This window comes from Lipomyces tetrasporus, assembly GCF_029532465.1.
Source record: "Lipomyces tetrasporus strain NRRL Y-64009 chromosome Unknown POJ06scaffold_1, whole genome shotgun sequence".
NCBI classification, from domain to species: domain Eukaryota; kingdom Fungi; phylum Ascomycota; class Lipomycetes; order Lipomycetales; family Lipomycetaceae; genus Lipomyces; species Lipomyces tetrasporus.
The window spans coordinates 1,288,915-1,311,803 of NW_026611596.1; the positions used below are offsets into that span (position 1 = coordinate 1,288,915).

At 52.0% G+C, this 22,889-nt stretch overlaps 9 protein-coding genes across 9 annotated transcripts; 4 read left to right on the forward strand and 5 right to left on the reverse strand.

The window, feature by feature from the left end:
* The first annotated feature begins 2,393 nt into the window (after nucleotides 1-2,393).
* On the forward strand, nucleotides 2,394-6,141 carry POJ06DRAFT_204726 (uncharacterized protein). Its single transcript, XM_056185345.1, has 3 exons — nucleotides 2,394-3,075; nucleotides 3,147-3,847; nucleotides 3,900-6,141. The coding sequence occupies exons 1-3, from the start codon at nucleotides 2,661-2,663 to the stop codon at nucleotides 5,901-5,903; spliced, it is 3,120 nt and encodes a 1,039-aa protein (XP_056047304.1). The 5' UTR covers nucleotides 2,394-2,660; the 3' UTR covers nucleotides 5,904-6,141.
* Nucleotides 6,066-7,699, reverse strand: POJ06DRAFT_8392 (mitochondrial resolvase Ydc2). The gene is made up of 2 exons (XM_056191638.1): nucleotides 7,302-7,699; nucleotides 6,066-7,234 (listed from the first exon to the last, which is right to left on the reverse strand). The coding sequence occupies exons 1-2, from the start codon at nucleotides 7,363-7,365 to the stop codon at nucleotides 6,228-6,230; spliced, it is 1,071 nt and encodes a 356-aa protein (XP_056047305.1). The 5' UTR covers nucleotides 7,366-7,699; the 3' UTR covers nucleotides 6,066-6,227.
* Nucleotides 7,700-8,078: 379 nt separating this feature from the next.
* On the reverse strand, nucleotides 8,079-10,074 carry POJ06DRAFT_8385 (ATP-utilizing phosphoenolpyruvate carboxykinase). The gene is made up of 2 exons (XM_056191636.1): nucleotides 9,754-10,074; nucleotides 8,079-9,692 (listed from the first exon to the last, which is right to left on the reverse strand). Exons 1-2 carry the CDS (start codon nucleotides 9,838-9,840, stop codon nucleotides 8,115-8,117), a joined length of 1,665 nt encoding a protein of 554 aa, XP_056047306.1. The 5' UTR covers nucleotides 9,841-10,074; the 3' UTR covers nucleotides 8,079-8,114.
* Nucleotides 10,075-11,417: 1,343 nt separating this feature from the next.
* POJ06DRAFT_243003 (ribosomal protein S5 domain 2-type protein) lies at nucleotides 11,418-12,787 on the reverse strand. Its single transcript, XM_056186289.1, has 4 exons — nucleotides 12,507-12,787; nucleotides 12,309-12,439; nucleotides 11,968-12,252; nucleotides 11,418-11,916 (listed from the first exon to the last, which is right to left on the reverse strand). Exons 1-4 carry the CDS (start codon nucleotides 12,709-12,711, stop codon nucleotides 11,809-11,811), a joined length of 729 nt encoding a protein of 242 aa, XP_056047307.1. The 5' UTR covers nucleotides 12,712-12,787; the 3' UTR covers nucleotides 11,418-11,808.
* Nucleotides 12,788-12,851: 64 nt separating this feature from the next.
* On the forward strand, nucleotides 12,852-14,033 carry POJ06DRAFT_243007 (mitochondrial carrier). Its single transcript, XM_056186290.1, has 3 exons — nucleotides 12,852-13,060; nucleotides 13,119-13,275; nucleotides 13,341-14,033. Exons 1-3 carry the CDS (start codon nucleotides 13,028-13,030, stop codon nucleotides 13,982-13,984), a joined length of 834 nt encoding a protein of 277 aa, XP_056047308.1. The 5' UTR covers nucleotides 12,852-13,027; the 3' UTR covers nucleotides 13,985-14,033.
* On the reverse strand, nucleotides 14,034-15,427 carry POJ06DRAFT_243013 (sister chromatid cohesion protein Dcc1). The gene is made up of 4 exons (XM_056186291.1): nucleotides 15,215-15,427; nucleotides 14,562-15,157; nucleotides 14,441-14,505; nucleotides 14,034-14,378 (listed from the first exon to the last, which is right to left on the reverse strand). Exons 1-4 carry the CDS (start codon nucleotides 15,328-15,330, stop codon nucleotides 14,043-14,045), a joined length of 1,113 nt encoding a protein of 370 aa, XP_056047309.1. The 5' UTR covers nucleotides 15,331-15,427; the 3' UTR covers nucleotides 14,034-14,042.
* Nucleotides 15,428-15,697: 270 nt separating this feature from the next.
* POJ06DRAFT_243014 (oxidative stress survival, Svf1-like protein) lies at nucleotides 15,698-17,338 on the forward strand. Its single transcript, XM_056186292.1, has 2 exons — nucleotides 15,698-15,868; nucleotides 16,023-17,338. Exons 1-2 carry the CDS (start codon nucleotides 15,846-15,848, stop codon nucleotides 17,140-17,142), a joined length of 1,143 nt encoding a protein of 380 aa, XP_056047310.1. The 5' UTR covers nucleotides 15,698-15,845; the 3' UTR covers nucleotides 17,143-17,338.
* A 386-nt stretch (nucleotides 17,339-17,724) lies between these two features.
* On the reverse strand, nucleotides 17,725-20,157 carry POJ06DRAFT_272525 (uncharacterized protein). Its single transcript, XM_056189566.1, has 2 exons — nucleotides 19,519-20,157; nucleotides 17,725-19,459 (listed from the first exon to the last, which is right to left on the reverse strand). The coding sequence occupies exons 1-2, from the start codon at nucleotides 20,035-20,037 to the stop codon at nucleotides 18,053-18,055; spliced, it is 1,926 nt and encodes a 641-aa protein (XP_056047311.1). The 5' UTR covers nucleotides 20,038-20,157; the 3' UTR covers nucleotides 17,725-18,052.
* Nucleotides 20,158-20,356: 199 nt separating this feature from the next.
* Nucleotides 20,357-22,885, forward strand: POJ06DRAFT_204737 (cyclin-like protein). Its single transcript, XM_056185346.1, has 3 exons — nucleotides 20,357-20,686; nucleotides 20,774-21,646; nucleotides 21,698-22,885. The coding sequence occupies exons 1-3, from the start codon at nucleotides 20,678-20,680 to the stop codon at nucleotides 22,421-22,423; spliced, it is 1,608 nt and encodes a 535-aa protein (XP_056047312.1). The 5' UTR covers nucleotides 20,357-20,677; the 3' UTR covers nucleotides 22,424-22,885.
* Nucleotides 22,886-22,889: the final 4 nt, after the last annotated feature.

Here is a 22,889-nt window from a genome sequence, read left to right on the forward strand (position 1 = left end):
GTGGCTGGAAAGAAGCTGGTTTGGTTCCATTTAGTCCTCGGCGAGTGTTAAATACCCTCCACTTCCAGCTCCTGAGCCGCCATGTACTCCTCAAACCTCAACTAATATCATGGACCTAGACCTCTCCATTCCTAAGAGCTCTCCTCCAGATGGAACAGAACTAAAGCACGCAAATTCGGTCTTTAATACAGCTCTGGCAAGCAATGAATCCCCTGCTTCACTAACTCGGCGATATGCGAAGCGAATGACCCAGCTGGTCGAAAGTCAGAATGCTGAGCTAACTATTTTACGGAAGGAGCTTCAAGCGTGTAAAGAGTTGCTTCAAACCCGCAAGAAACGAACCAAAGGGAAGAGAATCAAGTTACAGGGCGAATTTGTGTTTAGTACGGAGGAAGTGTTGAAAATCGTTCGCGAGGCGGAAGAGAAACCTAAGGCAAAACGACCGCGTGGGCGGCCACGTAAGCTCCCAATTGAAGAAGTAGATAAATTAGAAGAAGACGAAGAAGTAGAGAATAGTTCGAGCGAGTCGGAGTTGGATATGGTCGATTGTGTGGCGCGTAGGACAAGGTCAAGGTGAGGAGATTGAATTTAGTGACCAGGCTCCCCATATGACCAGGTTCCCCATACGCTACGTTAGCTAACTTCAAGTCTTTAAACAATATCTTTTACGGCTAGCCATTATTTTTAATAAGTTTATTCGTACGTATAAACAACGACGTATATCCGAACTAATGCGTCGTCCCAAACTATTCAGCTGTACTATCAAACCTCTAACCTTCCCTTAAACCCCGTCAAAGTCATTCCTTCTACAAAGCGATATCTTTATTATATTTCTATAACTCTTAATTAACCGTAAGTTTAATAGTTTATTAACCTATAAATAATAATTACTTTACTAAGTTTTAACGCTACCTTAACTACAAGTAACTTTATACTATAAATAATCGGCTTATTTTAGCTCGATCACTTGCTAGACTATATAATAACCTTGTTTATACTTAATTACTAATTGGTAATACAACAATATTACGCTTATCTATATAACGATACAGCCTACCTATCCGCGACTATTATGGAGAACTGCAGCAAATGAGCTACACCGAGGAAGCCGGACAGGTAACACCGGGGCGCACGAGCAGACAAGGAGGATTCTTAGACAACGTTGGTGCACTGTAATCGCATGCAAAGAAACCTAACTTATGCAACATGAATACTTGCATGACGAGAGAGTTGCCGAGTTGTGTGCCGAAGTGGTGTTGCCAGCGCTAGAGGGTCCACGAAAACAAGTCATGACAAGAATTGAAAGCATACCCGGGACTTTTGGCTGGATCGACAGTTAATTTGTTGGGAGATGATATCGATCGATCAGAGCACAACTTAACACAACTTAACCAACTGTATAACAAGGATATATATTTAACGAAATTCACAAGCAGAAATTAATTCTCAACTGTCAGGGGCAGTGACTGACAATGAATCAAAGTGGTCGGGCGGGAATTGTAGGCGGATGAGTCGGGAACATGTACAGAGCATGCAAAAATAGAATATATATACCAAAGAAGAGGTGTCCGTTGAACATAGTCGATTGATTAGGTCCATTGGAGACGCGGAAATTGTGGTGCGATCAGCATTGCGACAAGAGAATTAACGGACATGGGTTTGTCGACAGACGAGACTTTGCTGCCTCGACACTGATATATATATAAATATGGTCGGTCTTAGATCTGTTTCTGCTAAGGCTAGCTGTAGACCTAGACCTCACTCACGGAACCGCAGACCAAGATGTCGTTATAGGTCGGTCGCAGGCCTACATGTTGCATTAGATTAGTCGCAGGCCTATATGTTTCTCTAGGGCAGGGAGGAACCAAGATGTAGACCTAGGCTAGTCACGAGCCTAGATTAAAGCTTCCAACGCAGTTAGACACTGTTAGCTCACGATTATAGCCCCAAACAAAATCCAACTTACTCCCTCCTGCGCCTAAAAACATCTGTCGCTACACCGGGGCGAACCAGGAGCATGTTTTCTCGCCATAGCTCAATCTTTCATAGACGGTCAACGTGACCGAATCGTATGTGAGTTTGCAGCTCTTCCAGTGTCTGTCAGCAGTAGTCACCAAGGAAGGTCATTAAGCAGAGTGAATCAAGGAAGCAATGAGACTGTAATGGATCAGCAATTTGAAACTAAGACAAACAGACACTTTTGCATTCAACACCTTTCCAACCTACTATGCTCTCAAATAAAAGTAGATCGGGGTTGTTTTTGTCTTAATTTGTTTGAAGGAATCGAAAACAGAATAAACGTGTGGTTGCGGGGTGAAAAGGTAATTCTGGCGATACGGACAGTGCCCCGGCGTCGAGAGTTTCGTCGCCCCGCACAGTTCGACCGCCCGTGGCCGCCCCCCTCACATTCTAATCAGCAGCTAACAACTGCAGTCCCTCGAGCTCGACTAAGTCCACCACACTGCAGACCGCGGTCCCACTACCGCCTCTGACCGTCTTCTCGAATTCAGTGCTATTCATCGCAGCACTGTAGAATTGTCTGACAGTTCGCAGATTGCACCAATTCCGCGCTCCGGTGCCTGCGGCCTCGCCCCGCGAACCCACCACCGCCTTGCCCCCAATCCCCGCAAGCGCCGTTCCTTCGTCATCACCACACGACAATGGTCCGGAAAACATCCCGCAAGATCACGTACCTTCTTGCGTCGGAGTCTTCCCACCATGGACACACACTCGGCATCAATTCCCTAGCCGTGGACCCGAGCCCACCCTCTAGTGAGTACTCTGGTCTGCTGTACAGTGCCGGCCGCGATGGCATGGTCATGGCGTGGAATCTTGAGAATATGGTGCTCAAGAATGCTGGATATGCGAGTGTAGATGACTTTGATGTCGATATGACGGGAATTACGGCCGGCATTGGCGGGGTCGGTTTAAATCCTGTTGCCGAAGAGGCAAAGGAGAACCCGCCGGCAACCAATGGCGTCAAGAAGGCACAAGGACGGTCGACGTTTCGGGCACAGGTTCAAATGCATACCCACTGGGTTAACGACATTGCTTTGGCTAATAATTACCAAAATGGTGAGTGTATCTAAGTTTCGAGAGGGGGTCGGGATTGTTGTGCGGGTTACATTGCTCATTCTGGCGAATAGTTGTGTCGTGCTCTTCAGATTTGACAGTCAAGCTATGGAATCCGCGGACTAATTCTCAAACGACGATTGGACAGCATCATGACTTTGTCAAGTGTCTTGCTGTTGACAGTCAGGAGTCTGACTGGATTGCCTCGGGAGGTCTCGATCGTAAGGTTTTACTCTGGGACCTCAATAAAGGCGAAGAAAAGCTACAGATCGATGTCGGCAAGAAAGGTGAGAACCAGAAAGGTAGCATCTACGCTCTCGGAACTGGTGGTCCAGGGGGCAGTATTGTCGGGTCCGGCGGGCCGGACTCGATTGTGCGGTTATGGGACCCGCGGAGCGGTGACAATCTTCTCGACTTTGTGGGCCATACAGGCAATATCCGCGCAATTTTGATCAACAAGGCCGGCAATCTCGTGTTGACTGGGTCTTCAGATGCCACAATTAAACTGTGGTCGATAACAGCAGGCAGATTAATGCATACTTTGAACATGCACGACACAAGCGTTTGGTCGCTGCACTCGGATCATCCAAACCTCGAGGTGTTTCATTCTTCTGACCGGTCTGGATTAGTTGTCAAGACCGACATGCGGGGAACTAGCGAGGCGGAGGACAGCATGTGCGTGCTGGTCTGCAACGAGCATCAAGGCGTGAACAAGGTCGTCGCTTCCGGCGATTATTTGTGGACTGCTACCGCGAACTCACGTATCCACCGATGGGTAAGTTGCAACGGGTATTATTGCATAGATGTAGCTCAAACTGATAATTCAGCGCGATGTTGACACTACTCCGGCGACAATGCAATTACAAAGACTACAACGCTCACGCAGGCGCTCAAGCTTGAGCTACCAGCCAAGACCTCAAGAAAACTCTCTCCTCCGACAAGCCGCAACGGCGAGTATCACGTCGCAAATTCCAGTCGCGTCGTTGATCAGTTTGAATGCAGGCACGTACGGTCCCTCATTACTCGATCCCGAGGAAATCACGCTCGCGTCCGCGACGACAGCTCGCTCCGACGCGCCTGCGCCGCCGTCGGTCGAACCAGCACAGCCAGAGCCATTGTGGCATAATCCCGATGAAACAATCGAAGGTCAGACCGGCCTTATCAAACACATTCTTCTTAACGACCGCCGCCGTGTGTTGACGGTTGATACTGCCGGCGAGGTCGTCCTGTGGGATCTCATCAAATGTGTCATGGTTCGCTCATACGGCGGCAGGGACATCCAAGACGTCGCTGACGAAATCAACACGTTTGAGACTATGGCGAATTGGTGCCAGGTCAACACGCGTACTGGACAACTCGCGGTCGTGTTGGAAGAATCATACTGCTTCGACGCGGAAATCTACGCTGATGAGATCGCGGCTGACTTGCCTCCACAACCAACGGACGAACCTGTTCAGTTTCGAGAAGATCAGAGGATCAATTTGGGCCGGTGGATATTGCGGAACTTGTTTGCGAATCTGATCGAGGCCGAGATCAAGCGGGACAATACATTCAGAGAGCAAAAGCGTCGCGAACTTACTGAACGCGATTCCCGCCGAGGGCCGCCCGGCCAGTTGTCGTTCTCGCACATGCCGCCGATTACGTCGTGGAGCGAAGGCGCCCGGAATGCGAACGGCACGTCGATGTTATTGCCGACGCCAGGACTAGCGATCGGGCTCGCGACACCAGCACCGGCGTACAATCCTGCGAATCCACCGCATGTCGGCGATTCCGGCTCGACGCCGGCATCGGTGCAGTCTCTTGACCAAGGACTGATTTCACCCAGCAGTATGAGTGGTGTGACGACGAACGGTGCCGTCGTGACGGACTACTTTTCGTCCGCGCTTTCGCAAGTCCAGCCGCCCAGTGCGGTGGTCGCGCTTTCACCGACGGCATCCGAAATCCCGCCCGCGCTGCCGACGACGACGACGACGACGACGACGACGACTGCGACAACGACGACTGCGACAACGACGACTGCGACAACGAACGACGGGTCCGACGACCAGACTGGTGACAATCTGTCGTCCCCCAGCTCGCTTATGGGTCGCCTGCGATCGTTCGGTAAGGGCCGGCTTAACCGGACAATGTCGACCGATGCAAAACAGCACGACGTCAAGGCGGACAGTGCGGCCGACACTAGTGCATCGCCGACGCCGCTGACGACGGTCGAAGAAGGCAAAGTCGATCCGTCGTACGACGACACTTTGGCCGGCGTACTTCAGCGCATCCGGAACGACTACAGCAGCGCGTCCGGGTCGTACGGCGCGTCCACGTTCAGCGTCTCGCTGCCGAACGAAACTCCGATTATGAAGTTGCCGAACGAGACAGCGATAATCATATCCGAACAACGCGTCGACGCAGGCGGCACGGTGGACCTGTACCGGGGCACGGTGGCGTCGTGCGGGGCGGACCAGGACGTCGAGACGCTCGAAGAGGCGGCGCCGGGGTGGCTGGCCGAGTTTCTGCTCTTGAGCAAGATCCCCCAGAAAGAACTCGTCAAGGTCAGTTTTGTGCTGCAGCCATACGGCGACGCGCTGCCGGCGCTGCCGAACGGCAACGCGCGATTGAACGCGTACCGGATGCTGCGGGCCAAGAAGATCCTGGCCTACGTCGAGGAGAAGCTTGATCCCGACGTCAAGCGCGGGCCCGGCCCTGCCGACGAGTGGATGGAGCTCGTGTGTCAGGGCCAGGTCGTCGATAATTCGTGTACATTAGCTACGATCCGTGCCCGGCTTTGGCGATCGGGCGGCGATGTTGTCTTGCTTTATAGACCCAAACATGCTAAATAGTTTGCGACGACGATTGTGCCGGTTCCGGTTTTTAGAGATTATAGTGTGTGTTGTGCAAATTTTTTTTGTGGTGGGGATGGTACTAGATAGGATGGGCATTTACCATGTTTGGATATGGTCTTAGACTGGTACATTCGAAAGCAGCTCTCTCCGCTTAATTTCCCGTTTGTTTTTGGTTACATATAAAATTTTTTTTGTTCTGGCATGTTTTTACTGTTTTCTCACCGGGAGTTTATATTCTCAAAATCATTTTATTTAATTTAATCATCCAATTGCGCCCCATGTCCAGTAATATGCTGCTCTAGGTGTGACCCACACGTCTGTTTAAATCTCCGCCATGCCCATCTCGGGCCTGTGGCGATCGACCATGACCTGGCAACACTCGGTCAAGTCAGCACCGTTCGTCACGGCCCGGGCCAGCTCGAGCCGGTGCTGGTGCCATTGCACGAACGCGACGCCTTGTAGTAAGGAATCCGACAAGTCGTCCAACTTGACCTTGTTCCCGTCCGCCGCCGCCGCCGCCCGTGCGTCTGCCACTACGGATACGGAATCGGAATCGGAATCGGCGTCCGATTTCGGCCGATGCTTGCGGGCCGACGACGACGGCGGATGGAATTGGAGCGCGGTCGGGATCGTGGACTCGGTGAACACAACGTGCTTGCACGCGGCCGGGTTCGCGAAGCTCACGCCCGCCGTCCACCGCTTGACCAAGTTGACTTTGACCAGTTTCGAGAGCGCGTACTTGTTCTTGACGCGTTTCCTGCCGGTCACCCCAACGACGTCGTCGGCGGACGACGCGGGCGGCGGAACCGCGTTGCGGATCCAATAGCCCTTTGTCCGACTAGGCAGGACTTCACACACCTGCGCGTTGAGTGCGCCCTTGTTGATCAGGGTCGTCAACACGCCGTACAAGACGTTTTCAAACATGTTTACTTTCAACGTCCATTCCAGCACGTTGCGGCCGCCGCCGGACCGGTGGCGCTGGCGTTCGAGGAGGATAGTGTCGGGGTTGAACCGGGGCAGGATATCGTCGACAAAGGTTGCGTACGCGAGCTGGGCCGCGACGGCGGGGGAGAAATCGGGTTGGGTGAGCGCGAGAGGAGTGTGGGGCAGGATAGAGGTCAGGGACCACGCTGACAGTGTCGGTGCTTGTTCGAGGTCGGGCACGTCGAGGACGGAGTAGGAGAAGTTGCGCAGACCCATGTCCACGGACAGAACGCGGTGATTGGCCGCGGCCCGAGGCAGTAATACTGACTGTGTGGAAGGAATGCTGTAGCGCGAAATCGCTTCGTTGAGGTTCGAGATCAACTCTCGTTTCGTGTGCGAGGAGCCTAGAATTGTCGTTGTTAGCTAACTTTGGAATCATGCGGTTTCTGTCAAGCAAGCCAAGATCCATACTCAACCCGCACAGTCGCGAAAGCGACTTCAGAGACTCAACCGACAACTTGTGAAACGACGCCATTCGTGTTTCATCCTCAATGTCCTATTCTTTCAATCGGTCAGCGACACGGTGTCTCATGCCGCGACGGTCCTGTACACTTGCCGCGGGACCGACAATTCAGTCGTAAACAAACCCGGCAGCGAAGAATTCCGTTCGTGCGGCTCACTGGCTGGTCCCGGTATTGCCCCGGACACTGTGGGGTTGGCGCACAGATTTTCTTCACAACGGCACAACTCGATGCAGGCGACAAGCATCAAATGACAAGGCCGAAGGCATTTACAGTTTGAAATCAATGGAACAAGTGCTGTGCTGTAGTATATTGGCTTCAGCGAGGCTCGAGTTGGTCCATGCAAAATACGACACCAATATCTAATTTATTTAATGGCGACAATCGCGCGGTGCGATCACGTCGGTCCAGAGAGTATGAAGTCATCGCGTCACCCAATTTCGACACACGTGTACCACACCTGTCAATCTACGGCTTTTGGATACAATGGCATTGTGTGATAAGCAAGTCACTAAGTTATCGGCGGGATTATAAAATTTGTGTATTAACTATGTCAATCCGACCGCATACATATCCACTCGCCAAAAATTGCATTGCAATAAAACCAGGACGTATCCGCACTTTTAATATAAACCCGTTCCATAATCAAGCCGCGCGTAAAAAAAAAAAAAAATCCCAGGGAAAAAATTAGTATTCCAAAACCGCACCGTCCCATGATATTGTCAATGAATCAATGAAAGAAATGAATGAATGATGTAGACGTTTACGATGATGGACCGGCAGCAATAACCGCTTTCGAGCAACCGTCCTTGTACTTGGCAAAGTTCTCGGCAAACAAGTGGCCGAGCTTTGCGACCTCGACAGCAAAATCGGCCGGACCGTCGGCCCAGCTCTTGGCCGGGTTCAGGATCTGGGACGGGACGTTCGGGCAGGTTTTGGGCACGTCGAGGCCGAAGACGTCGAATTTCTCGTACTCGACCTTTGCGAGCTCGCCGGAGTGGATGGCGTCCAGGATCGCGCGGGTGTACTTGAGCGGGCAGCGAGAACCACCCTTGGCGGCGGACTTGCCGGTCCAACCAGTGTTGAGAAGCCAAGCCCGGGCCCTGTGCTTGGTCATTTTGTCGGACAGCATCTGGGCATAGCGCATTGGGTGGAGGACAAGGAAAGGCTGGCCGAAGCAAGCGGAGAAAGTCGCAAGTGGCTCGGTCACACCGTCCTCGGTGCCGGCCATCTTCGAGGTGTATCCGGAGATGAAGTGATACATGACCTGCTCGTTCGAGAGCATCGAGATCGGAGGAAGGACACCGCGGGCGTCGCAAGTCAACAGAACAATGTTGGTCGGGTGGTTTTCGGACAAGCAAGGAATCTTTGCATTAGGAATGTATTCGATCGGGTACGCGCACCTCGTGTTCTCGGTCAGGGTGGCATCGCTGTAGTCGACCTCTCGCGTGTTGGGGTCGAAGACCACGTTCTCGAGAACGGAACCGAACCGGATGGCGTTGAAAATATCTGGCTCCTTCTCGACCGACAGGTCGAGGCACTTGGCATAGCAGCCGCCCTCGACATTGAAGACACCGTGGTCGGACCAGCAGTGCTCGTCGTCGCCGATAAGCATGCGAGCGGGGTCAGCAGACAGCGTGGTCTTGCCGGTACCAGAGAGGCCAAAGAAGAGAGTAACGTCGCCGGCCTTACCCTCGTTGGCGGACGAGTGAAGAGTGAGAACGTCGTACTTGACGGGCATGAGGTAGAACATGACGGTCAGGATGCCCTTCTTCATCTCGCCCGCGTACTCGGTCCCGAGAATAACCATCTCTCGGTCCTCAAAGTTTATGTCGACAGTCGTGCTCGAGGTCATGCCTGTCGTGTATCTGTTGGCAGGGAACGCGCCGGCGTTGTAGATCGTGAAGTCGGGCGTGCCGAAAGACTTGAGCTCTTCGGGAGTAGGTCGAATGAGCATATTCCGCATGAATAGAGCATGGTAGGCGCGGGCACAGACGACACGGACCTTGATTCTGTATTTTGGGTCCCAGCCGGCGAAAGCATCGATGACGTAGAGACGGGTCCGGGTGTTTAGGTAGTCGATCGCACGCTCGCGGTTGATTTTCCACACGTCCCGTGGAAGCTTGGTGTTGACCGGACCCCACCAGACGTCCTTTGTCGAGCTCGGCTCGTCGACAAGACGTTTATCTTTAGGCGAACGGCCAGTCTTTGTGCCGGACGAGGCAACAAGTGCACCAGCGGAGGAGATGGCGGAGCCGGACTCGTAGACGAGAGCGTCTTCGTAAAGGGCAGGTACGGACGGGTTGTGTTGGATCGTCATCTTGTTGTAGTCGATGTGAGCCTGGTGGGGAGGTTTGGGTTAGTAAGTATGTTTGGATCCAAGCAGACGACGAGAAACATACCATTTGTAAGAGCTGGTCCTCGACCTGGGTCGGGTGGTTTGGCTGAACGCCGTTCGGGTAGAGATTTGTCTTGTTGACTGAGGACATGGTGGGTGGGAGTGGAGTAGCGAGAGGAGATGTGGTTAAAGATCAAACGAGTTCACAAAAGTGAGGAAGGGGGGACAACGCGAGGCTTTTATAGCACTTTAAGTAGAACGAAGAGGGGGGTTAGCATTTTGGGGGACAGAGACGGAGAGCGCGTGGACGCGGATCGATGAGCGTGGTGCCGACGACATTCGGACGACGAAAACGTGAGCGTGAGAAACCAGCGCCGGTGTCGTCTTCTGTCTTTCATTATTATTATACCACAACAGGATTGCCCGTACCCTCGACAGTCTGCATCGCAATCACACTGATTTAGCAATTTCCACAGCAATTTATCAGGAATTTTTTATACAAAAAAAGGGCCATCATCCTCACACTGGGATGCTGCTGGCCGGGGTGTAGTAATTATCCGTCGGAAGTGTGCCGCGGCTTCTCGGGTGGCAGGGGCTGGTCGTCTTCGTCACTTCTTCGGCTAGACTGTGGCTAACTGCCAAATAGACGCACACGCCGGGTAAGTGTGGGGTTCAGTTTCTTCTTCTTCTTCGCTCGCCGCCCAGAGCGAAACCGGCGATGAACGAAAATGGCCAACCAGCAAACAAACAAACCAATGTTGCAGGTTTGTCGAGCACAACCCTGTCCGGTGTAATGTGTGACCCCAAACTACGATTCCGCGAAACGGACTGGTGTCTGGGAGGCGAGGAACGATGCACGTGAGCACGGGGTGGTTCTTCATTACCGGACTAGCCCTAGCCCTGGGCAAGCCAACGTCCCAGCATGCTTGGTTTTTGCACGAACGACGCGGTCGCTGTCCAATCCGCGTGCTGTCTGTAGTATGTTGTGGTGGATTAATCCACACTGCTTCTGGCAAGTCGCTGCCGGTGCAGGTTGCGGCATGTGACGCCACCACCGCCACCACAATGCGCCGCTTCTGCCCCTTAGGTGCGTCCGATTTCTTCCGACAGTTAACTCCGGCCCTTTTTCGTAGGGCATACCCCGCGCGGTTGACCGAACGCGACTCCGCCAGCAAGCCGACGGCCGGACAGCGCGCGTTGGTTTTGTGTGCGTGTCTGGCTGTGTCTACGCGGCATTGGTCTGGTCTGGGGCAGCCCAGCATGGCCGCACGTGAACGAACGTTTGCCTCGGACAACGTTGACGTGCGCGCGCGTGTGTGTGTGTGTGTGTCGGGACAACTCGGGGCCATCCGATCCGGCCTGTCCCGATGATGCCTTGATCTTCTCCGCATTCGGCAGCCTGTTCGACCGCAATTATACCTTTGCTATCATAATGTTCTCGCACCCTTCTATCTACCGAGCCATCATTGGTCTTAGGCAGAATCCAGCCCAGGGCCATCGGGAAATCGCAGCGGCATCGGTCCCTGCACCGTCACGGATCCGGCTAGCGCAGTCGAGCCGGTGCCAATGCCAAGAGCGACATCGCTGTCACAATGGCCGCGCCCAGCAAGCCACCAAACCTTGTGGCTTATCGCATTTTATCGCGCCGCCGATTTCTTCCGATGGCGATTGGTGCCCCTGACGCTGACAGCCAATTATTTGTGTGCTGATTGCGTGGTCGCGTGCTCACTTTGCTCGCTGTTGTTATATATAACCGTATTGTTGTATTCGTACAATCATCGCTGGCATCAGCATACAATAGTAGTCGCAAACCGCACTATTGTTGGTCCGCACTCGAGAATTACTACACACAAGCATTCTAAGTCACTGTTCGTCACTGTCAGCTTGGTCGCCAAGCTTGACTTACAGGGATATTACTAGTCATATTGCAGTACGATCTGGCAATAAATGAACCAGGACCGACAGCTCAATGCTTGAGCGCTGGTCACAACCGTGCCATTTAATTTTCGCAATATTGCGGGCTTTGCGAGTCTTGTGAGGGTTTTGGTCGGCGTGCCATTAATTGCGGAATACACACTTATCAAGATACAGTCACATCCACAACTCCGCCCTTCTATTATCAATCCCGCCAACCGCCCTTCTGCTGCACGCTTTTTGTAACTGCTTCGCGCATCGTCCCATTCGTCTCTTCACACACTTTTGCCGCAGTATCATAACACTCGAAAACCTGGCCGCAGTTAGTAAATCCTAGGAAAAACCACCAAAACAAAAAAAATACCTCGTCCTCAGTGAACGTTCCCACACTCTCACTTAGCAGCAGCCGTTCGATCTGGCCACCCTTTAATTCATACGCGATCGTGTGCACCGACGTAATGTCCTTTTCTATTTTCTCCAGTTCCGGCCGGGTCGGATCTATTAACACGCCCGTCGTCAACCCACCTTGTATCGACGACGTGCCATAACACACTATGCTCGTCGCCGACACGGTCGACCGCACCGGCACGCCGGCGTCTAACAGGGCCATGTACGTGGCGTTTATACTAGCAGACAGTGCAATCGTGTTCTGGTCGTCAGTTCAGTATCTTGCTTTGATCCAACCCAAAATGCAAAACGACATACAAGAGTTTTCGTGTCGCCAGACTGCACGATCTGCACGACGATCTGAATCAGCGTCCGTGGATGTAGTTCTAGTGCGATAACCGGCCCGACCACCCGCCGAATCCGGTCCTGCAAAAATTGTTCCCGCGTAGCTACAAACTCGCATCAGCCTCTCTGCCCCCAGTACCCTTGTCAAAAATAAGTCAGAAAATAACCTACACGCAACACCCACGTCCGGTCGGACTACAATCTCAAGCGTCGCGATGTCCGGTAATTCGTCCCGCTTGTTGACCTCCATCGGGCCTGACACCGACACAATGATATGTGCAGTTCCGACCGTCCATGACGCTGATCCGTCGACACGGTACAGAAACGCAGTTGTTGCTGTTGCTGGCGACCGTTGGGCTGGCCCTAGTACCGTCATGATTTTGTGTTGTGAAAGGTTTTGGCGATGTGGATTGCGGATAATTTTGATTTGCAGGGCGGAAAAACGTTCGCGATGGCGCGGCGCAAAAGCAGTGGGAGTCCGAGCCGCCGTAGCACTCTGAACATCTCGGCCCTCCCCACCCCCCCTTCTCTTCCCCCTCCACCCACCACCACTCGTCTATTCCACACACCTGTTCTTACACAGCTCGCATAATTGAACATACCTCAGAACCCAAGTCGTGATAGAAGCTCGTTCGTGAATCCGCAAAGGTCGCCCGTTGCTTGAACATGTCCGCGTGAGCTAATTGACAGTAATGGACAAACACCCGATCCTAATCCCGCTCCTAGTAAGCCAAGCGGTGCTATTTCAATTATCCTCGTCTAATTACTAACATCCATTGCCAGAGCGGCGGTGCGGCAGGGACATGCACGGACCTTTTCTTCTTCCCTATCGACACTCTCAAAACCCGAATACAAGCCAAAGGCGGTTTCTTCAGAAACGGCGGCTGGACTGGCATGTACCGTGGCGTCGGCAGTGCAATCGTCGGCTCAGCACCTGGTGGTACGTATCGTCGTCGTCGTCGTCGTCGTCACAGACAATAACAACTGACGTTGGCGGGGTTTAAGCTAGTTTGTTTTTCCTGACCTACGACAACTTGAATCGAGCCCTCTGGCCGATTTTCTCGTCCTACGTTGCTTCGCCCGCGCTTGCACACGGCCTAACCCACATGACAGCGGCCTCATTCGGCGAAATCGCCGCCTGCACGGTCCGGGTGCCGACAGAGGTCATCAAGCAGCGCGCACAGGCCTCGCAATACCATTCGTCGCTGGCGGCCCTGAAATCCGTGCTATCGAACCAGACAGGCGAAGGCGTCTTCCGGGGACTGTATAGAGGGTACTCGACGACAATCATGCGCGAAATTCCCTTCACGATGATCCAGTTCCCCTTGTACGAAGGCCTGAAGCGGTGGACCGCCAGGCAGGCCGGTCGCGAGGCCGCCAACCCGGTCGAAGGCGCGGTCTGCGGCAGCATCGCGGGCGGCGCGGCGGCGGCGACAACAACGCCGCTCGACGTGCTCAAGACGAGAATCATGCTGAGCGACAAGCGGGTGTCGGTCGGCCACCTCGTGCGCGAGATCATCACCGACGACGGGCTCATGGGGTTCTTCAAAGGCGTCGGCCCCCGCACGATGTGGATCAGCGCTGGCGGAGCCGTGTTTTTGGGAGTATACGAGGCGGCCAAGAATCTCGTCACGGCCGTTGTCGCCTAAGGTTTGGCATGGGAATATTTATAGATTGTACAGTACATAGAATCATACATTTCTTGTCTCAAACGCCGCGTTTGCCGATATAGGTCTTGCCTTTTATGACCTTTTTCTTTGCGAACTTCATGAACAAGGTGTTGATCTTCGCCTTGTCACTCTCGATATCGGTCACAAACGGCAGGATGTCTTCTTGTGCCCACGAACTCTTGGCTGCAAACAGCCGCTCGAATCGACGGGCCGGATCGACCGGCAACCTCGCCGACGGCAGGAATTTGATGGTCTTTGTAGTCGGCTGCACATACTGGCCGGTTAGCATCGACAGCTCACACGTCATGTCGAGAGCCGGCGGTAACGAAAACTCCCACTTGTCCATGAAATCCTCGAGCTTAACTTCTCGCACCTGAAACCGTGAGACCGGTTAGTAATTTGCCATTCCGCCACAAGAGACCCGCCGCCACTCACTGCATGCTCTGACAACATCTTAATTCCAATCCACCGCGTCAACTGTGCCCTATCCAGACAGTATGCTACCGTAGGTTAGATCATGCAGACAAGTACAAAGCGGTCGAAGTCAGGCACATACGTTCACTCGGACTCGTGCAAAACCGCCTTAAAATGGCTTCGATCACGGCACGAGGCTCGTCCTCATCGTCCCTAACCGCCTCAAACACGTCGTTCAACCACAGCGCGCCAAAATCCATCCCGTCCGCCTGCATGGCCGCCACCAGGATCGGCAGGATCCGCAGGACCAGGTCTTGCGCTATCCGGTACGCACACCCGTCGATTTCGACGCCCATGGCCGCGATCCACGCCGACTGAAACTCAAGCTCGGAAACAGGCACTCGCGCAATAACATCTAGTCTGCTCAGCGTCAGGTCTGCGTCCGAGCCGCCGGCCGCCGCTGCTTCCGTGAGGTCGGCGCCATGGTAATACGGCACAAACGAGAGGTCGATTTGTGGGGTCGATGGTATGCATTCCAGGTATCCTGCCGGCAACTTGGTCGCGTGCACCGGGTCGGGGAGAATCTCGTCTGGAACTGTATCTGTTGTTTCTGGCGACGAGCCCGACGACAGCAGCAGGAGCGTGTTCGACTGTGATATTTGGCGGAGCTGGAACGTGCGCGAATACGCGCATAGGAAAGCTGGCGAGTCCGGCGTGGCGGATTTTAGCTGCAGGTGACTATGCCACAGGTTAGTCGGTCAGAGGGGTCAGATACGACAGTAAACGTTTGCATACGCGGCTTCTTCGGGCGAATCGAGGAGTTCAAGGATGTCCGGTGGCAGCTGGATCAACCTGTATCGCGACGCGACTGTTGAGTCAACGTACAGTGGAATACCATCGCCCTGCGACATTTTGCAATCCTTTTCGCCAGCAGCCGGCTGCTGTCATCGGCAGTAATGAGGTAGCTGGTAGGACGATTGCCAGCCCAGTTCCAGTTTGTCCCCAAGCCGCCCTTAAGTCAGGAACAGTTTCGATGGAACGCGTGTACACGCGACGCTTATATTGGCGCCTAACCTACATTCTATGCTTGCAATGTTGGCCTTGTGCAACCGGCTAGGGCTGATGCATAGCTAACATTTTGACAACACCGAACGTTGGCGGTTAAGGCTTAAGCGACTTGCGGCTTTTGCCTTGCGGCCCACGGTGCTGAGCCTCGCTGAGACTGTGGCTGGTGCCTGAGCCGCGATCTGAGACTGTGATAACGGGTCTCGACGGGACCGGGCCTTCTCACCACCGAGCATGCCATCGTCGCGTTGTGTTCCTCACTTGCAATAAATAATAACACCCGCAGCCCTACACACTACGCACTTGGAGCTTCTGCTCGTTTGATTTCCTGTCAACCTTTTTAATCTTTATACCTGTCAGAATGTTGAAGTGGGTCCAGTCTGGGTACGTCATATCTTGTCATCATCGTTGAAACCGCCGTCGATCTGCTTGCCAGCATCGCCACTCAATTCCGATCAGGAACTGTGGTCTCGATATGCCATTGCGCAGGATTAGTAGACTCGATGAGAGAAGGGCAATGCTAATGATTGTTCACTAGCATCTCAGCTGTTGCTGGCACTGCTGAGCCCATCTACGGCCCCGGAGCCATTCACTCTGTGGCCGATGGCCTCGACGGCGCGAATCCGTTTTCTGCAGTCACGAAGGAGGACCTTGAGTGGCGAAATCTTCCGTATACAAACGTCGAGACGCAGGTGTTTTACTTGACCACTACTTCCGGCCACGTCTGCTTTGTGCAAGTTATTCTATCCAATGTCGCAGGCCTGCACACCACCTCGCAGTTCACCTGCCGCATCTATCACCCCGACAAGCCAGAGGAGTCCGTCTGGACGTCCACGAACTTGAGCGATTTTGCAGTTGGCGCCGACAAGACCAGCTTCAAGGCCAGCCATTTGTCGATCGTACTGTCCGAGGACCTGACGACCTATAAGATCAATTCGTCCGTCAACGACAAGTCTATTATCGACATCGCCGTCGTTCGCGAGGCGCCCGGATTCAAGATTGGCAAGGACGGCATGACCAGATTCGGCACTGACTATGAGAAGCCATGGGGTTCCATGCGACACATTTTCTGGCCCCGGGCCAAAGTCACTGGCAATATCGTTGTCAACGGACACTCGCTCGAAGTCTCTGGACATGCGATGTATGTCATGGCTTTGCAGGGTATGAAGCCTCACCATGCTGCTGCTCGCTGGAACTTTGTCAATTTCCAGGGGCCGACGATTTCTGCCATCATGATGGAGTTCACTACGCCACCCAGTTATGGCTCGAAGGTCGTCAACGTCGGTGCTATCGCCCGAAACGACAAGCTTCTTGCTGCTACTGTCGATAACGTTGCCGAGCACACTAAGACCAAATCGGACGACGTAAATGGATGGCCGGAGCCTTTGGAGGTCAAGTTTGAATGGAAGGGCACGTCTCCAGACGAGCCCACTACCCTGCTCGACGCCGTTCTCGAGGGTCCGATCCCCAACTTGGTCGAGCGTGTCGACGTCATGGCCGAGATCCCGGCATTCGTCAAGAAAGTCGTCGCCGGCGTTGCGGGTGCCAAGCCATATATCTACCAGTACTCCAACCCGGCGTCCATCAAAGCCAAGTTCGGCGACGAGGAGTACGTAGAAGCGGGCCATTTATACAGCGAAGCGACATTCATCTCATAGATGCTTCTTTTCATTGTATATGGCATTTTTTGTGCGTTTGCCTAGAAAAATAAAACAATATTTTGCTGCGAGGGGGCGAAGCCTGATGTAATGGGATTGTAATTAATCTAACTTGTTCGTCTTTTGTGGGCTTGTAACCAGCCACCTAATATTTAATCTTTGTGGTTTTAATAAAAATGCAGTGTGCTTTGGTCGACGATATTGTGCCAATATATATATATATATATATTGGCCGTCATATGGCCCGCAAGGTTCCTTCCTCACTATGCGACGGCTTCTGATAGCATGATTATACTAGCACTGGAAAACCTGGCAAGAGTGATGACATCTATATATGGCTCGAAAAACATTGCTCTGCTGGCCCCGGCACACACACGCCCCTGTGATGGTTTGGAACCACCCTATCAGAAGTCGTGAATGCAGTATCTAAGGATTCGGTATGAATGTCAACAAATGACGGTCAAAATGAACGCATACACATTTACGACAATGTGGCCGCTGTCCTAAGCGAGAACAGACCAAATATCGGGCGGTCTATAAATGCGCAGAAATGAGCACGAGGAAATAGTGCTTTCGCGATCCTGCCGTATCATACGGCACGACGCGCGGGAGAGACTTCTCGAGACAAACGGATTTGATATTCTCACCCTATCGACAACCCTCAAATTGATAAATATGGCTCTTCGATTAGTACATCATACAATGCATATATGCTAAATTTGATACAAATAGTACACAAGTGTCAGTAAATACAACCACCAAACTAATTAGATTTATCCCCTCCGTAACCTTACAATAATGACAGCAGAAACACAAGTTGGATACAATACTATATTACAATATAAATTGGTATATCGATATCGTTGACACGACCGGTAGATAACAAAACACCAGCCAAGTACACCCTTTTCTAAGCCTCTACCTGCATGTTGGGTTCCGCCTCCGCAACCTTGTCAACGTCCATCGCATCGCTCGATTCCGTCGACCTCTCACTGGAAGACCTTTCACCAGTCTCAGCAGTCACTTCAACAATAGTCCCGTTCTTTTTCCTCTCAGTCTGCAATTCCTCCTCTGTGCCCTTTAATCGAGTCTTTAGCCTGGCAACCCTGGCTTGCAGTTTCTTTATATAGTCAATCGCTAGCTCAACAGTATTTGCCTTTGAGCACTGCTGCGGCAACTCGTTCTTCTCGCCTTCCTCGTCGGAAACAGGTAAGTTGATGTTATCAACCAAAAGTTGATTCAGCTCCGCCAATGCATTGTTAATCCGATTTCGTCGCCCCTGTTCGGCAATCTTGTGCGATGTTCGCTTGGAGGTGAGATTTATGCTCAGCTGCTCAGGATAGGAGAGTCCGAGTTGAGAATGCTTGCCCTCGACTATATTCTGATAGTTTGACTTCGACGCCAACAATGCCGACGCAGCTTCCAGTCCATCAGGCAACAAAGGCTTCAGATTTGGTGAGATCTTCGGCTTGATTGTAGGCGAAATCGAGACACTTCCTGCTCGCGAACGGACAGGCTTTATTGCTCGTAGCTGCGCCTTGGCTGAATTGTCTTCGATGCCTGCAGATGCCGACCGAGTGGGCCCGCGAGGCTGGGGACGTAGCGCCGGGCTGCTGTTTGCGCTCGCGCTGCCCATACGACCGGACTCACTTGTCGGTGTCGGTACCGATGCGGGTGCAGGGGCGATGGCGATAGTCGAATGTCGTCGCGCAACTACTTCAATAATGGCGTCCGCATCACGGGTTGGCAGGATATCCTCGGCGCTACCAACACGGTCTTTATTGAGGTTCATTAAACTAGCGGGAGTAACTGGCGCTAGACGTCGCTGAGTCTGTGTAGATGACATCTCTGGTCGGACGGCAGGGGCACTCTTCACCACCGGCACTGGAGGCGGAGCCATGCTGGACTCCGGAAGCGTGAGGAGAGGTTCAGGGGAGATGCTCTCAGAAGATGAGACATCTCCCACGGTATTTGGTTGATTTGATTGCGTGAATGCTGCAGTCGCACGCCGTTTGCTGGACCTCTGGGCAGGAGTCTCTCCCTTCGTAACCCGAGTCACGTTTTGAGCAGGAGAGGAGGCTGCAGAAGGCGGTCCGTATCCACCAGCCGTCCGTCGACGAAGTTTTGTGGGCCCCTTAGTGTTATTGTCGTTGCCAGGCGGCGAAGCTGAAGAATTGTGGAACGGATAAGACTGAGCTTCCAATGCAGGCGACGTGAGAGGACTGAAGTACGTCGAAGGATATCCGTATTCTTTCTGCATAGACATTGGATTCTCGAGAGGGGTAACGGCAGGCGATAGTAACGGTGTGAACATCATCTATATCATCAACCGCGTTAGGTTTGATTCTGATATCAAAATCTCAACGGAACAATTACCACGTCACGCATAGAATACGGGTCAATTAGCCCACTAGGTGACCTGAAGCCATTGGGATTGCTTGCACCGCTTACAAAGTCAAGCGAAGAGGGAGTAGGCGGGATAACACCGCTGCTCACGGTGCTGTTACTCGCCGAACTAACGCTTCCTGACTTAACGTGATTTGGCGACATGTCCTCGTGATGACTCGTATGCGCCAGCTGTTGTTGCGGCAGATCGTGCTCTTCGTACATCGGCTGATCATGACGCTGCTGGTGCTGTTGACGTTGCTGCTGCTCCTGCTGCTCCTGCTGGTGCTGGTGCTGGTGCTGTTGCTGTTGGTGATGATGATCATGATGATGATGCTGCTCTTGCTGCTGCTGTTGGTGATGATGTTGAGCGTGCTGCTGGTCAAAGTCTAGGATGTTCCCCGCAGCTTCGATGTCAAAGGCGGAGAGGTCGAGCTGGAGGTCCGCGAAGTCGATGTACGAGCCATAGTCGGGCGGTGGCTGCTCGCCGCCCGTCTGGTGCGAAGACATGGCGTTAGTCGCTCAGTCAGAGAAAGACGGGAGGCAGTCAGATAGTTGAATGAGACTTCGTGGGAGACTGGCGATGATTTGGCACGACAGAATAAGTATGATTTTGCCTACGGAAAGTGGAGCTGGCATGCAAAAAAGCGCAAAGGCATTCATCAGCCTTCGCCCAACAGCGGCGCACGACTTCAAAGTGACTTCGGTAAGATCTGTGACTCGGCAGTCACAACTAGTTGTCGGGACAACGCTTTCATGTTTACTCTAGTCGCACTAAACCTTCTGCGCTCGCACACAAACAAATCGGTTTTGCTCCGCCGAAGAGCCACGCTGAAGAGCCACACCGCGACGTAGGCAACCAGTTTCGACTCAGAGCTTCACAACGACATTCTTCAGCTATACTTCAGCGTCATCTTCAGAAACCGCGATATTTACCTAGAGAAAAGCTATATTTTATGCTCCTGGCCTTTAGGCGTAACTGGGCATTTGCTTGGCCTCGGGGAGATTCTACATTTCTTCTCTCAGTTGAGACTCGTGAACTGTCGTACAATTGTCGCCGCCTGCATTTTGGCTCCAGGTTGAAATATCGGTAAAGACGCACCTGCCCTGATTTTACTGTGTTGTGGGACTTTGTTCCAGTCAATCTGTCATGGAAAGGGTGAGTGAGCTGTCGTCCATTTCATCGAATTTGGTCAACAATAGGATGATATATTCGTCGACCAGCATCCGTACTAATATTGTGTAGAAACTACGCCAACCGGTCCGTGTGCGGCCAGATGAGAACGCAGTCGTTAGCCGTCAGTCAAGCAGAGTTCAGCTAAAGCAATCGAGCGTATTCGGTGATGCTGTCCCCGGCAGCTACCAGAATGAGAAAAATGGACTTAAGGCCGGCGCAAAGCGTGTTGTCTTAGGAGATGTCAGCAATGCAATCAAATCTACGTCAACAGGACTAGGAGCTGGGAAGCTCGTGCAGCCAGCGCAAAAGAGTCATGGCTTAGTGTCGAAAGCCTCAAAAACTTCCGTTGTACCTTCTCAGCATCATCAATCCAATAGTAGCACCACAAGCATTAGCCAGAACGCCTCATACTTTGACTCTTCCTTGAATAATTCAGTTCACAATTATCAAGAAGAAGGATACCATCATCATGTTGATGCAGCTGACGTTGCTGAGGTTTACCGTCGTGTACGTCAGTCAAAGGAACGGGCCAATGCTGAACCAGCCGACACTAAGGCAGTCGAGGCCGAACAGCAAACTGACGTTGAGGCACTAGCCAATGTTTCAGAACACGTAGAGTCAGTAGACGATAAGGACGGCGAGATGCGAGATGATTCAATTCTTACTACCAAAGATATCTACAATAACAGCACGACAGGCATCTTACATAACCTCGATTCTACAGACTACACGAATATTCACTCGACAACGAACCCATCGGCGCTCTTTCCAGTAATTAATGATGAGACCCGACGCGAATTCGACGCGCTTGCATCTCGGTTCCGTAAAGAAGAACGTGCTCGCACCTTGTCACCGGATTATGAGGCGGATGAGGACTTGTACGATGTATCTATGGTCGCTGAATACAGCGATGAAATATTTGAATACATGAGAGAGCTAGAGGTATGGATTTTCTATCTTCAATTGCGTATTTTGGCTTTCTAACTCTCATAGCTCCGGTTCCGACCGAATCCTGCCTACATGGATAATCAAACAGAGATTCACTGGTCTATGCGCTGTATTCTTGTAGACTGGCTAGTACAGGTTCATAACCGTTTTGGATTACTTCCTGAGACTCTGTACCTGACCATCAACTACATCGATCGATTCCTATCACTGAAAGTTGTTTCTCTAGCGAAGCTACAGCTCGTCGGTGCCACTGCCCTTTTTGTCGCTGCGAAGTATGAGGAGATTAATTGTCCATCGGTGAACGAGATAGTTTTCATGGTCGACCATAGCTATAGTGTTGAAGAGATTTTTAAGGCCGAGCGGTTTATGATAGGTTTGCTCGAATTCAATCTCGGGTGGCCAGGTCCTATGAGCTTTCTACGGCGGACAAGCAAGGCTGACGACTACGACTTGGAGACTCGCACACTCGCCAAGTATATTCTTGAAATTACTGTTATGGATGAAAGATTTGTCGGCGCTTTGCCAAGCTGGCTCGCCGCTGCCGCTCACTGCCTGGCGAGGAAAATGCTTCTCAAAGGCGACTGGACTCTTGCTCATGTTAATTACTCCGGATATACGTTGGCACAGTTACGACCGGTCATGAATGTGCTAATTGAGTGCTGCCGAAATCCAAAGGAGCATCACCGAGCAATTTATGAGAAGTACTGCGACAGAAAATACAAGAAAGCGGCACTATATGTGGCCGAGTGGATTAGCAACGCCACCATTTAGAAGAACAATAACTACTAATTGAGTGATCGGCATTTACTGGACGATTTGCCTGTGGCTGGATGTCGTATGCGATAATGGTTAACCAAATTGGAATCTATGTATGGGTATTCGGTGGTAAATAATTCAATATCTTTACTTCTGTAGTTAATTCGTTTAACCCTTGGATTTGGACCGGCTTAATATTTCACATGCCCCTTACTATCTTGCGTTGTTAGGGAATATTTCATTATACAACTTTGTCTCTCATCTGTTCTCATACATATATAGTTTGACTCGCCAATGTATTCCATTAAGAGCTTGGGATAGTAATTTGTGGTCATTCGGCATCTTATGTACTTTTACTTGTGAGATAATACACATAGGACTAAAATAGAGCCTAGTCCAATTGTTTGAGTTCTGCTACTCTGCCAAATCAATCCCAGTGTTAATCTTCAGTGCCAAAATTTCTACAACTGGCCGTACTTAA

Coding starts and splice junctions, on each gene's coding strand:
- POJ06DRAFT_204726 (XM_056185345.1), top strand. CDS start 2,661: ATGGTCCGGAAAACATCCCGCAAGATCACGTACCTTCTTGCGTCGGAG. Junction 3,076..3,146: donor GGCTAATAATTACCAAAATG/GTGAGTGTATCT, acceptor TCTGGCGAATAG/TTGTGTCGTGCTCTTCAGAT. Junction 3,848..3,899: donor ACTCACGTATCCACCGATGG/GTAAGTTGCAAC, acceptor CTGATAATTCAG/CGCGATGTTGACACTACTCC.
- POJ06DRAFT_8392 (XM_056191638.1), bottom strand. CDS start 7,365: ATGGCGTCGTTTCACAAGTTGTCGGTTGAGTCTCTGAAGTCGCTTTCG. Junction 7,235..7,301: donor TTCGCGACTGTGCGGGTTGA/GTATGGATCTTG, acceptor CGACAATTCTAG/GCTCCTCGCACACGAAACGA.
- POJ06DRAFT_8385 (XM_056191636.1), bottom strand. CDS start 9,840: ATGTCCTCAGTCAACAAGACAAATCTCTACCCGAACGGCGTTCAGCCA. Junction 9,693..9,753: donor AGGACCAGCTCTTACAAATG/GTATGTTTCTCG, acceptor CCTCCCCACCAG/GCTCACATCGACTACAACAA.
- POJ06DRAFT_243003 (XM_056186289.1), bottom strand. CDS start 12,711: ATGACGGTACTAGGGCCAGCCCAACGGTCGCCAGCAACAGCAACAACT. Junction 12,440..12,506: donor ACCGGACGTGGGTGTTGCGT/GTAGGTTATTTT, acceptor GCGAGTTTGTAG/CTACGCGGGAACAATTTTTG. Junction 12,253..12,308: donor CTGGCGACACGAAAACTCTT/GTATGTCGTTTT, acceptor ACTGACGACCAG/AACACGATTGCACTGTCTGC.
- POJ06DRAFT_243007 (XM_056186290.1), top strand. CDS start 13,028: ATGGACAAACACCCGATCCTAATCCCGCTCCTA. Junction 13,061..13,118: donor CGATCCTAATCCCGCTCCTA/GTAAGCCAAGCG, acceptor ATCCATTGCCAG/AGCGGCGGTGCGGCAGGGAC. Junction 13,276..13,340: donor CGTCGGCTCAGCACCTGGTG/GTACGTATCGTC, acceptor GCGGGGTTTAAG/CTAGTTTGTTTTTCCTGACC.
- POJ06DRAFT_243013 (XM_056186291.1), bottom strand. CDS start 15,330: ATGTCGCAGGGCGATGGTATTCCACTGTACGTTGACTCAACAGTCGCG. Junction 15,158..15,214: donor GATTCGCCCGAAGAAGCCGC/GTATGCAAACGT, acceptor CCTGTGGCATAG/TCACCTGCAGCTAAAATCCG. Junction 14,379..14,440: donor AGATGTTGTCAGAGCATGCA/GTGAGTGGCGGC, acceptor TCACGGTTTCAG/GTGCGAGAAGTTAAGCTCGA.
- POJ06DRAFT_243014 (XM_056186292.1), top strand. CDS start 15,846: ATGTTGAAGTGGGTCCAGTCTGG. Junction 15,869..16,022: donor TTGAAGTGGGTCCAGTCTGG/GTACGTCATATC, acceptor ATTGTTCACTAG/CATCTCAGCTGTTGCTGGCA.
- POJ06DRAFT_272525 (XM_056189566.1), bottom strand. CDS start 20,037: ATGTCTTCGCACCAGACGGGCGGCGAGCAGCCACCGCCCGACTATGGC. Junction 19,460..19,518: donor CGTATTCTATGCGTGACGTG/GTAATTGTTCCG, acceptor TTGATGATATAG/ATGATGTTCACACCGTTACT.
- POJ06DRAFT_204737 (XM_056185346.1), top strand. Junction 21,647..21,697: donor AATACATGAGAGAGCTAGAG/GTATGGATTTTC, acceptor TAACTCTCATAG/CTCCGGTTCCGACCGAATCC.